This window comes from Amblyomma americanum, chromosome 5 (genome assembly GCF_052857255.1).
Source record: "Amblyomma americanum isolate KBUSLIRL-KWMA chromosome 5, ASM5285725v1, whole genome shotgun sequence".
NCBI classification, from domain to species: domain Eukaryota; kingdom Metazoa; phylum Arthropoda; class Arachnida; order Ixodida; family Ixodidae; genus Amblyomma; species Amblyomma americanum.
Genome location: NC_135501.1, coordinates 174,064,857 through 174,077,889, shown reverse-complemented (window position 1 = coordinate 174,077,889; position 13,033 = coordinate 174,064,857). Strand labels below are relative to the sequence as shown.

The 13,033-nt window shown below is 44.1% G+C and overlaps 1 protein-coding gene across 1 annotated transcript; it reads left to right on the top strand.

Annotated features, from left to right (window-relative positions):
• Positions 1-713: 713 nt before the first annotated feature.
• Positions 714-12,301, top strand: LOC144134365 (uncharacterized). Its single transcript, XM_077667289.1, has 4 exons — positions 714-876; positions 3,953-4,166; positions 7,118-7,271; positions 12,182-12,301. The coding sequence occupies exons 2-4, from the start codon at positions 3,997-3,999 to the stop codon at positions 12,299-12,301; spliced, it is 444 nt and encodes a 147-aa protein (XP_077523415.1). The 5' UTR covers positions 714-876; positions 3,953-3,996.
• The last annotated feature ends 732 nt before the right edge of the window (positions 12,302-13,033 follow it).

Sequence of the window (13,033 nt, the reverse complement as noted above, 5' to 3'; positions counted from 1 at the left end):
TCCGTCATGTTTTTGTAGTTAAGCCATCGCAGCGTTGTTTAGGATGGCATGAGGAGAGCTATATACTTCGCAACGTATGCCGATACCTGGCCGATACTTAAGGCATTAGCTTACGTCTAAGGCTGTAATCAGCAGTGTATGTCGGTTGAGGCAAATACCTGGTGCAGGTTAGTTACCAGTTTGCGGTTTGAAGTATGCACACTCAAGCTAAACTGTCTGTTCACACAATAATGGGAATGGCTTCTTTCCTTTCTAGCCGCCATGTCGTCGATTGGTAAGTACTGCGACCCTCCACTACGTTGCGTGTCATCATTCCCTCATATGCCATTACTCCAGTAGTTCAAGTGCGGGGCATCACCGTTTTGAGCTTTTTGTATCCAGAAGGAAGTGGAGATGCAAACAGAGCGCCTAAGCTTAACACATGTGGCTGGTTCACTGGTTTTCGCATTTTTTTTGTTTTGAAAGGACGTTTCGCCGTGCAGCTGGAACGTCATTGGACGCGTAGTTGACACTTAAATGCTCAGAGCGTCCACCACTGTGTCGCTCTTGTCTCAAATCCCGCACAAAATTTTTATCCTCAGCTTAAAAACTAACGTCTCTATGTAAAAGCTACAGACTTTCTGCGTACCCACCTTGTCATGCCGTTCGGCGTCAACTTTCTTCTGTGTGCGTGACGGGCGTAATGGAAGAACTGCTTTAATATCGCAGGTAAAAGACCAGGCGGCAAAGACACCGATAAGGGGGATAAGCCTTCGAAAGCAACGAAGGAGCCCGGTGCGAATCCTACGGTTGATGACCCTGCTCAGACTGAAGGTGGGCCTACTAAACCAGGGACGCCTGAAGGTGGGACGACTAAACCCGAGCCGCCGAAGCCATGTAAGCTCCAGCCTATGCTGTCAATGCGCCTACTGAGTGCTGGAATATCATTTATTTATCGGAAGCCGGCCTTGCGTACTGCCTGAAATGTTTGTAATGGGATGACCATTGCCGGTAGGAGTGGAATGCCAATCCGGTCGGTAACTGTCCATCCTTTACTACTAGTCAGGCAGCGTGCCCTCGAGTGGTTATTAAGCGCCTGAGAACTCTCTCAGTAGATATTGTTACGTCTCAGAAAAAGGGGAATGCGATAGTAGTTGGAACCTCTAGCAAAACACATAGAAACTTGTTCTAAAAAATTATGGCATTCGCACCCGATGTCGAGCGTCTCTCATATTATAAACTTAGTAGGGAGTAGTCGCGGTGGTTTTATAGCACTACTAGAAGTTATTAATGGATACATCTAGAGAGGTCCGAAGGCAGGGAGGGGTTTTTCAAACAAATGTGGGAAAATAAAGGGAGAGCTGAGAATAAAATGCTGCTCGCATTCAATGCACTGCCAGGAATTGGGGACAATGCCCCAACCACTGTCGCTAGGCCTAGCTGCCTATCACATTTTTCTGGAGCCGCTTAGTCAGTCTTTCTTTCTCACGCCAAGAATGATGTCATCGCGCTATTTTTGAATGTTCAAAGCCTTGTGCAACCTAGTGGCCGGCAAGAGAAGCATAAGTAGCACTTGTCCCAAATTCCTGGTAATAGGTTTCGAAGTAGCGGCTTCTGAGTCCGAAGAGCGCTACCATCGCTCTGTGTTACCAGCCATTTGTAATGGTGTCCTATTCGGTGGAAACATCAGGTTGCATTGCTGGTCACGGGCATGGCTGCCGCCACACTCTACTGAAAATTTCCATACGACGAGTCCCATAATACTACGTCTCCATATGAACTGTATGCAGCGTATGGAGTCTGTGTGGAGTATATGAGAAGCATGTTTGGAAGCTTGCGGACACCATATGACATCACCAAATATTTATGGAACTCGTATGAAAAAGATGAATGCTTATGGACTCCATACGGACATGATATGGATTCTATTTATTTTTCTGTATCTTATGGACTCCTTATCCTTATTTACCTTATGGACTCCATATTCGCATAATTTCATACGAGCAGCTCAAATGGAACTTTTCGGTAGGGCTGGTTGTAATAATAACGCAAAGAGTAAGGTTTGGAGACAACGCTTTACAAAAAGAAGCGACGTATAATTGGTAACGTAACAGTTGTCAGTACCATATGTTTGGAGCATTCAAACCCAACAATTTTAGCCAAAAGCATTTTTGAACGGGAACCAATTTATGAACAAAACTTTTTCATATTCTGTAAGGTCTTGATATAAAATTCTATGTATCCGCAGATATCAGTCAAAAGGCTTGCATCTTTTTGCTACTAACGTTTTTGCGATTGTCAAAAGCGTTTACAGTTGGGTTTCCATTGCATTTTTAACTGCTAACGCGGGCGATGGAAAACCTTTCAAAGTTACTACAGATTGGAATAGACAATTACCTTAAAACTTTCTATAGTAGGACCTTACACTTTTTTTAATATTCAAGATGTTTGTCCAATCAGATCACACATGTACCTGTCCAACAATCTTCCAAGCCAAGCTTTTTGGACAAAGGTACCACTGCACTCAACGTCAAATCTTTGGAACTCACTCCTTCTACCGATCCATTTTTAACCGTCCTATCGTCAACATCGAGGCTTCGTTGAATATTTAAAATAACAGCGCTAAGCTAGGCTACTTAATATTTTTCCCTCCTGTTTACGATTTCGGTACATAATTGTACACGGTAAAGGTTACCTGCTCACTATGGCTGTTGGCTTTACCATAGCGTACATAAATGAAGCTGTGCACTGTTATCTCAGTAAGCAACCGACGTTGACGGTACTAAGTCAAACTAAATACAGTTTTCACAGTAGAGACAGCAACGACTCAGGGTGATGTAGATTTCTCATTTTGAACTTTCACAAGTTAGACTGTTTTGTACAATAATTTTTCTAGAGATAGAGAGAAAGAACGAACACAGTTGGCGGGCGCAATGTGCACTGGAAAGGTTGCTTTGCCTGCAAGCTTCTCGAAAGAAGAGGCATTTTTGCGCGATGTAGACGCGCCTCATTTTTAAATAACCGCGAAAGGAAGCGGGAGTGGCAGGGGGTCGGCAGGAGTATGCAAGGTGTTTTATCTAAGATTTTACAAAATTTTTAAAAATAGGCTTTTCGAGCTAGAAGGGCGCTTTTTCCGGCGTATCATTGTCAGTGGTATAGTACATCAGAATACTGCTAAGTCGTGCTGACTAGCAGACTGGTTAACTGAAATTGAATAGTTAGATTTTTAACTATTACTGGTAAGCTCCTTAAATATTGAGAGGCGTGTAGACCACTGTAATTAATGCCTTTGTCAGTTTTTAGAATCTCGAGAACGCGGTTACCCGCGGTTACCCTCGGTTACGCGCTGTGGCCCAACAAATTTTGGCTATTTCGACGGGTTATGGGCACTGTAAAGGTTGCTTTGCGTGCAAGCTTCTCGAAAGCGAATGTATTTTTCCGCGATGTAGCCAGAACTTATTCGGCCACAGCACCGAGGGTAACCACGTTTTCGAAATTCTAAAAACTGACACGGATATCACTTACAATGTGCTGCACATCTCTCACTAATTAAGGAGCTTCACACTATAATAGTCAAAACGTTAACTAATTTAGCACTTGTTAACCAATCCGTTAGTTAGCACGTCTTAGCTGTTTTCTGACGTACAACACTACTGACACTGCTATGCCAAAAAAGCGTCCTTCTCACTAAAAATGTCTACAGCTCGAAATTCTGTGAAGCCTTAGGTGAAACGCCCTGTATAACAGCAGGATATTTTTTACCCCTATAGGCTGGCCCAGGCAGCCGCTAGGAATAAATGTAGGCCGGTGGATGAATTCTCTCTCTAAGAGCACTTAGGTTTTTGATGTTAATAGTTCTTTTTTATTTATTTGCCGAGTCCGCTGCAGACGAAGCGTTCCAGTTGCGCACATTCCGCGAATGCGCAAAAGGGTCACGTGACTCGCTGCTTTCCTTTCTCCCACGCCCCCACAGTCTCCGTCAATGAGCTGGTCTGCACAGTGGGAAGCCGGGCCGTCATGCCGTACATGATACCGCCCGACGGCCTATGCACCTTCCTGTACTACGTCGATGTCCTCGTGACGGGTAACAAGCTACACGGCGCCCAGAATGACTACAGCTGGAACGAATTCAAGATGGAGATGAAGAAGCGTAGCAAGACCAAGGGCGGGATTTCTCTCGACATCCAGTGAGTCCCGCTCTATCAGTTCCTCAGACAGGCAGACAGACAATGTCTAAGTGAGGGGAATGACCACTATGAGCGCTACCCGATGGCCACTGAAACTCCCTTAGATGTCCTGTGCATGTTTAGGACGTCCATCGGACGTCCAGGAGAGTTCCAGTGCCCATTTGGTAGCACACGATAATTCTTTTCCAATAGATTGAGTAACTTCACCTGCGATTTTCGCAATGTCTAAGTGCGGGGAATTACCACTATGAGCGCTACCCGATGGCCACTGAAACTCCCTTAGACGGCCTGTGGATGTTTAGGACGTCCATCGGACGTCCAGTGCCCATTTGGTAGCACACGATACTTCTTTTTGATTAGACTGAGTAACTTCACTTGCTATTTTCGCACTGTTTTCGGAGCGCATGTCGCCTGCGCCATTGGTGGCGGCAGGCAGATAATGATCCCTCGGAATTGGGCACTGGAGCAATTTTTCAGTTTTCCAAGCGCTGCCGGTATTTCAAGCTTCTTGGCTGTTTCTAGCTGTTCTTAACGCATTTTCTAACTTCTTAACTCTTCCATTAACATAACCAGAAGTGTCGGCGTTAAATTGATGGAATCCTATCCATTAGAAATTCTTTTCCATTAGATTCAGCAACTTCACTTGCGATATCCGCAATGTTAGCTTCACGGCATAATTTTGTGGCTCTGCTTATTTCACAAATATTTCAACAGTCCCATTTACGCACTGAACTGATCCAACCTCTGCATCATGTTTATTTCCGCAATGATCGCACCTACGCGGTCTGTAATCCATGCGACAAAACTAAGCCTTTTTTTCTGAGATTTCTTTTACGCTCATCAGCAGAACGAAGTGTCCTTCATTCAGCCATGGCAGACATCCGAAATCCTCACCGGTTTTAAAACGGCTCAAGTTTTGTATGATCAAGCAACTATTTTATCAACTCTTGTACTAATCGCTCCATTCTACTGTTGTATTTCTATTTTTTTTAAAACAAACCTCTTCACTAAAGCCGTTTAGCCCGCAAGAATCTGCACACAAGGAAATAAATTATTTACGAAATGTTTAATGCCGCCGCGGTGGCTCACTGGTTATGGCACTCGGCTGGTAACCCGAAAGACGCGGATTTGATACATGCCGCGGCGTTCGAATTTCGATGGAGGCGAATTTCTAGAAACCCATGTACTATGCAATGTCAGTGCACGTTTAAGAACCACAGGTGGTCGAAATTTCTGGAGCCCTTTACTACGGCATCCCTCAAAGCTTGACTAGCTTTTGGACTTCATGCCCCTATAAACCAAACCAATTCAAACCGCAATGACGCATCCTAGAAGGTCTTCAAATAATAATTTGTAAACGTTCAAAAATTTGCCTGTGCACGTTCAAACATGCATGTAGCGCGTCACAGTTGCTTGCTTGTAATAAACTCTATTCTTTTCGAAGTTTATAATAGATTAATTGCTTTTTCGAAGGTGTAACTCTTTCTGTAATCAATTTAATTTTTTCAGCAGTCGAGCGCTAGAACCAGAACTCGGTGGCAAACATTGATGTGGCACCGGATTGTTTCGCATTAGAGAAGCAATGGTCGGGATGCGGAGGAGCAGCTGTTTCTTATATGCGTATTTTGAGCTGTGATAATAAAGCCAAAAATAGCGTAACTGCGATCGATTATTTCTCCGCAAACGTTCAGTTGTTTCTCGTGCGTTGGTTCTAACAGACAACTGAAATCAGATGAAAGAGTAGTCATTGAAATAGGTTACTTGATTTCTGTAATGTATGCAAGACTATACAGTCTGTTTCCCTCAAGACTTTACAAAGTTTTAGAAAATTGGCTTTTTAAGTTAGAAGAGCGCTGTTTTCGGTGTAGAACATTATAATACATGTTATGATGTATTAACTAGCGAGCTGGTTAACTAATATTGAATAGTTATCTTTTTAGCTATTACAGCTAGGCTCCTTAATTCAGGTGCCCAAAGATATGAGACAGATACTACGCCATTTTCTTTCTACAAAAACCAATTATTATTATTATTATTATTATTATTATTATTTTATATTAATATTATTATTATTATTATTATTATTATTATTATTATTATTATTATTATTATTATTATTATTATTATTATTATTATTATTATTATTATTATTATTATTATTATTATTATTATTATTATTATTATCACATTGCCGAGAGCAACCGCAGCTTCGAAGTTCTAAAATCTGATATAGGTATTACTCAGTAGGCTACAAGCGTCCCAATATTGACAGAGCCTAACAGTAGCAGTTAAGAATTTAAGTATTCAGTATTAGTTAACCGGCCTGCTATTTTGCACGTCTTAGTTGTATTCTCATGTACTACACTGCTGACAATGCATTGCCAAGAAAAGCTCTCTTCTAACTCAAAAATACATTTTTAAAAATTGTGTCAAATCTAATGTGAAACACACATTATACATGTGAAGGTACGTTACACAGGCACAATGCAAACTACCGACAAACAGAAGTACTTGCTGCTGGGCTAGTTGGTTCATCATAAAGTTGAATGGCGCAAGGAAACGAACACAGGAAGACACAGAGACAGAAATTTTTCATGCCTTGTTCTGAGTAGCAATTCTCTGGCTTTTATGCATAAATGTATTTTTTTTCTGTACATATGTTTTTCTTGTTAGCTTGTCCTGGCTATGATAACGCACTGGTGGTGATAATGTACTGGCATATAAAGGTGATGTTTTCCGCAATTAACTCAGTTGGTAGTAGGCGCTCTTTCTGTCTGTGTCTTTCTGTGTTCGGTCCCTTGCGCCATTCAACTTTATGACTTACCGACAAACATATGACTGCACGTGAGCAGAGACACTGTTCTCGCTTTTTGACACTTCATTTAAAGTTTTTTCTAAATGTTGTTCCTGCTCACGATGGTTTCGGAACAATTTGTCCTATTTGCTTCCAGATACATCGACGAAAAAATCCTCGGCGATCAAAAAGTTACCAAGGAGATGAATGCCCTGGCAGGGAACAACGTGCAAAACTACGGCCTACTCACCGTTATCACACAAAAAGGGAAACTAGCCCAGCTCGTAACTAAAGCGAAAAATGTGTTAGAAGTAAGTACACGAGACTGCCCCATCTTTCAAGACATTTTTTCCGACAGGACAGTTACTCTGTACTATTGGAGAACTACGCAGGGAATGAATGGCCCATTCAAGGTTCGACGCAATGGGGATTGAAGGGACGCCAACTTATGAGCGGAATGTCAATGTGAAAATCTGGCTTCAAATGTAGCTAGAATGGCGTCGTCCGTTTCGGTGTTTTCTGCGTAAAAACCACCAAGAACAACTAAGTTCAAATCAAATCAAATCTTTATTTTTCATCTGGTGCTACAGATGGAGGGGCTACGGAAAAAAAGTTGCCACCTGGCAGCTTGACGACTCTGCAGAGCCGTATATAACGCAGCGTCTACACAGCACCAGAGGATAAACAAGTGATAAACAAATACACACTCGATCAAAACAAAATAAAAGAAAGTCTTGGGCCAGATAAAATGAACACTGTCAGCATCAATGAATGAACAAGCGATAAGCATATCAAGACACTCGATCAATGCAGAAGAAAAGAAGAAGTCTTGAGCTAGATAAAACACCAGAATAGATGAAATCACGTTAGTCAATCAGCAAACAGGTATCTAAGTTTTAACAGTGGAACAACTAAATAAATCAAAATTCAGTGGCTGATAATAGTTTAAAAGTGATGGAAGAGAATGATAAAAATGCTCCATACCAGAATTCAAGCGTGTACACGGCAACGTACCGAGACAAACTCGCGGGATCAGTATGGGGCGACTGAGTCAGAATCTTACTCGTATACGAAATTCGATGGTCTTAAAATCCCCCCCCCTTCACGTTCTTTGAAGCATTCCAATTGAAGGACCACAGAAAAGCCCCAACAGGGACAAATGCTGTACGACCACATCTCGGGTGCTTCAATGGCAGATGCCGCGGCTCGCAACATCTGCTAACTTGCGTTTTTATTGTGTTACGGATAAAACCATCAATAATATAAGTTATAAATGCTCTACGGGTAATACAGTCAAACTTTTTCACTTTGCTGCCACTTCAGGTATTGCACGAACAGCGTCTCTGAAGGGGTGAATCAGTGTGCAAATTAGAGCAGTCGTAGAATGTTCATAACAATGCACTGAAACGATGAGCGCACAAACTCCAAGCCTGCTTGCTAAAACAAACTTTAAAAATTCGACAATAGAGGGGAATATTTTAGCTAAACAGTAAAGGATTCTAGGCTCTCTTTACCCCCGTTTCCAACATATGCCAAACTCATTCCTGGCTGCCCAACCCACCTCGCACCCCTCAACGCCATATAGTAGTCCCTCCTTGTTCTCCTGGTGACATGCCTACTCCCCAAATCCTTTTATGTTAATCCACTGTCCTCATTTATTTCTTGTTGGCCCGCTTAGCTTCTCGAGTGTGAATGTTCATGGGAATGTTTAGTGTTAATGTTCATATATAGCGTTGCTGTTTCACTTGTACATATGTAAATAAACTTTTTCTAATCACCTCGCACCAAAAGTAAGCACTGAAAACCAAAACACAGTGAGACAGAAGCTTGAAGACATTTCCAAAAACATTCAACCCGCTAAGCACGAAAATTTACGTAAATGGTTTTAGAAAGTTTGAGAAATTTCTTTTAAGCGTAAAAGTTTTGTCGCATCCGGCTATCAAACCGGCTAGTGTATACAATCATTTGCTTCTCGTTCTACGGGCGGCTGTCCCAAAGGGTGAGGTCGCGAAGCAGATAGCGCTACATCACTTTTCTATTGCGGTACATCACATTTCTGTGCACACAAGGCTTAGCGCACAACAGAGCTACTCTCCTGTATCTCCTGAGCACGAATTTCACCTTTACATCGGTATGGCTGCCCCTAGAGTAATCGCGCCACCTCACCTTTGTGCGTCAATTGTGCTTATGAGCGTGCCAGCATTTTTGTGACCAGTGTTAGGTACCCCTGGGCAACCTGAGGACAGTGAACGTTCCTTTGGACGACGTCGTTCACATCTTGGGCCTTGAAAGCTCCCGGACTCAGTGGCGATCAGTTTTTTTAAGCGACACGGATGTCCATTCATCATAGTAAAGTTACAAATTGCAATTGTTCTGCAGTCGAGGTGGAAACTTGTGTGCATCCAACAGTACAAGCAGGCGTGACGAAAAACTCTGCGCTCAAACCAGACATTTTACTTTCAGGGACAGTTCGAACAAAAGCTATTTGATTTATTGAGTCACGCTTCTATATTAACTGTTGACGAAATGGAAACGCGGAAACGAGCAGGGACTTAAGGATTGCGGATTCGCAGCTATCTCAGACCAAGGAACCAAAATGAGTGTCGCCGTGGAGGACATGTCGAGAGTGATTGCTAAAAGAACGTATGGAACCTGAGTGATTAAAAAACGACTTTTCCAGAAATGAGCGCGCATGCGACCTTGAATAAATGGCTTCGAAAAAGGGAACGAGTCGCATAACAAAAAAGAAAAGTAGAATATTGCAGTATCGCAGTACGAAAGCAAGGAGTTAAGCCAGTTAAAGCTTACTGGATTGTCTACTATTTGCCGTAAATCAATAAGAAATTATAGACCAAAAGCATTTTCGGCAAGTACTCATACTATATTGCTTTGCCTTCGAGGAAAAATTCCAACTACACGCCACGAGAATAACCAGAAAAATATTTCCCGAAGTTCCAGACTAAACGACCTGCCTCCACTTAGATCCGAACCCACGACCTCCGCTTGTTGCGTGCGTTGCTCTACAAATGAGCTAAGGCGGCGGCTGTCCAACCTTTTCGGCTTTTGTGTCGAGTGTAGCCTAAACTTGAGAGCAGTCACCAACCCCCCCCCCTCCCACCTCCCCCCCCCTCTGGACTGTGACGGCAGATGTTGGCATTCAGTAGAGCACAGTACAGGACGTGCGGAGTTCGGGGGCTGGGAGTACACCTTCGGCATTCAGGTTCTTTTGCTACACATTCTTGTCAACCGTCTTTTGTGGTAAAATTTATTGCATTATTTTTTACTAATCTGCCTCTGAGGAACCTCAAAAGAGAAATATCTCTCTATGGATTTTTTTCAAGTTTCAGTGACTTTTGGCTTTATTCTTATATTGGAATCACTATGGTTCGTCAAGTCAAAAAGGATAAATGCAAACAATATGGAGAATATGTCGACTCGCAAACTATCGCCTCCACCAATTGAGCGAGGCCGCAATTTTATCCACTCCCTGACGTGTGAAGTAGTGAAAACATATCAATACGGAGTAGAGTACGTAAGGGAACTGCAGCCAGCTTACTCTGATCTTAGAAAGTAAGGCTGCTTTATAACCCTGCTGTCGGCTCCAAAACAGTACAGCTCTCTCGGTTGAAATTGGGAGCCGCCGGTCTTTTTCCACCACTGGCTGGCAGGATCCCTTCCTGATATATGGGTCTGGGACTTATTCGTGGCGTATAGTTCGCGGCGAGTTCCTCCTCGCACGTAAAGCAGAGTACGACGAGTACTTCTCTCATTGGACCAATCAAATGACGTTACCATTGTGACCTTTACCCGAACCTCTAGTATGTTACGCTGCTGACTCCACCCCACAGTCACAGCAGGGACTACCCAAAGACAGTTAATTACCCCATTTTTACAGCCAAAGCTCTAGTATTTTTATACAAGCCATTCAGTACAAGCCATTTTGGGGGTACAACGGCAGCAGCAACATGTTAGAAGTAAAGCGTTCTCTCTCCCGTAAACAGGAGAGAGAGAAAACCGGGAACGAGCACTGCCGGTTGCTATCACCGGCAGAGCAGAGCGCGCAGTCTAGGAGGTGAGGAAAAGTCGGTTAGCTGCAGCTGGCGTAGATAGGACGTGGAGAGAAGGAAAGACTGACAGCCGCGCCTCGGGGGCAGGGAGGAAGGTCGGAATGAAAGAAGGAAAGCGGTGCCGCGACTTGCCGAGGCTCCGGCGCCTCGCTCGTGTCAGAGACGGGAGATAGACTAGCGAGGTGATTGAACGAGGTAAAGAGAAGGGTCGCTACACACGGCGATGGTCCGTATCGGGTAACAGCAGCCGCATGGAGCTTGCGAACGTCGCGGAGAGTCAAGCGTGGAATCAATGTCGCGTTGGCGAGACGCGAAGACGAGACCACGACGGAAGTTCGCGAAAAGTGGGCTCCGTGAGATGCTCGTAGAGGGGCTATATAACGGGTGCAAGTGCATATTCTCCATTCCGACGGGAAAGTCGGACGCGTGTTAGGTGGAGGCTAAGCCAAGTACCTAAGCGTGTTCGAAACAAGCGAGACAAAGTCAAGTAGCTAAACATGCCCGAAAAGAGAGGCGAAGCCAAGTAGCTAATCTTGCGAGAAACAGAAAGCAAAGCCAAGTGGCTATTTTTGTATCTGGTTAGCTCGCCGCGCGCTTAAAATGACTGTCCATATGCTTGTGTTAGCGCTACCGTTCATACCTTACCTGCCAGAAACACCACTAATTTCAACCAGCTTTCGCTGATTAATGCGCTAAGCCGGTAAGCTTAATTCTACAGTTTTCTTTTTTGTTAGCCTGACAGTCTGATGTACCGGAAGAGGAACACCCCAGATGCAACTACTGAAAGTGCGGTTTTTAGCGATAGCTACACTACGCTAGCACTTCGAGCGTGGCACCCATTGAGCTGCGTGGCCACCCTTCAGATCCATGGCGGCGCCGTGGCTGCTCACGTGTTTGGTCACGTGGTGCGGAGCAGCTGCCGGCGGCGCGGCGCGCCGGCGAAACCGATTGGGGGAGGGGGAGAGAGTGAATCCACGTCCAGGGATGAAGATGAAGAAAGAATGCTCGGCTCAGTGAGCTCACGAAATCAAGACAGATATGCTAACGCATTGCCTTGCGCCATCATTCGCATTGATCACTGTGAATTGTGCAGTTCATTACATGGACTACCTATTTTTTGCTACCTAACTGTTCCCAACGTGCTTTCTTCGCAGAAACCAAAAACCATGCAAGGCAACGACAAGAATAAAATAACGATAATAGCACTCGGCCTTTACGACTGCACGGACGCTTATAGCATTTACGATGCGCAATTCAAACTGGCCGTCGAGTGAGTATGGCAGCAGCGATATCAATTTTCACAGCATCTTCTTTTTCGCTAATTTTACCGCGTCATCATCTCAGCGAGAGCTGAGATTTATGCGTGCGCGATATGAAGCGAATTATGTTGGTGTCACACGATCCCAGTTCTAGCGCCATCTCATGGCACTAAGGATATTGAGGCAAGACTACGCAACCTTGACCTCCCCTCGCAGCTTAATGGGTTTTTCCTCTCTCCCGCGCCTGGAATGGAGCCACGTTTGGGTCGTCGTAGGACATCTATATGAAAGCTCTGCTTGGAAAAGGCATGACCAGAATGCACTGATAGTGGATCAGCGATAAGTTTGGATTGGCTAAGTTTGGTTGTGAAGCTATGGATGTCGCGGAGAGCATGACAGCTGTCACTTCGGCCGCAGCATTTCTTTCGAGCTTTCCTTCCCAGCACGCGCGGGCAATGTGACCAGCTCTTGCGAAAACTGCGTACGCATGTCTTTAGCGGCTCTCTGAGTGCCAGTTTCAAGTACGAAGTACGCAGTACGCAATGCAGTACGCATTGAAGAAACAAAGAAGATTCCTGGCGGACACGCAACATTCATGTTTTTGCATTCGTGGGGCTTACATTCGCTTCATTAAAACATCGCTCGCATGGGCAGGTTTATGTAATGAGACGTCATCTCTATGTACATGGCAATACCATGCAGGTTCCAGCATGGTGGTTCTACCATGCAGTAATATATATTTTACTT

What these genes read in the sequence shown, in the direction of transcription:
- LOC144134365 (XM_077667289.1), top strand. Translation starts at nt 3,997, where the DNA reads ATGCCGTACATGATACCGCCCGACGGCCTATGCACCTTCCTGTACTAC. An exon ending in GGGATTTCTCTCGACATCCA is followed by an intron (nt 4,167 to 7,117) that starts GTGAGTCCCGCT and finishes ATTTGCTTCCAG; the next exon opens with ATACATCGACGAAAAAATCC. An exon ending in AAGCGAAAAATGTGTTAGAA is followed by an intron (nt 7,272 to 12,181) that starts GTAAGTACACGA and finishes CTTTCTTCGCAG; the next exon opens with AAACCAAAAACCATGCAAGG.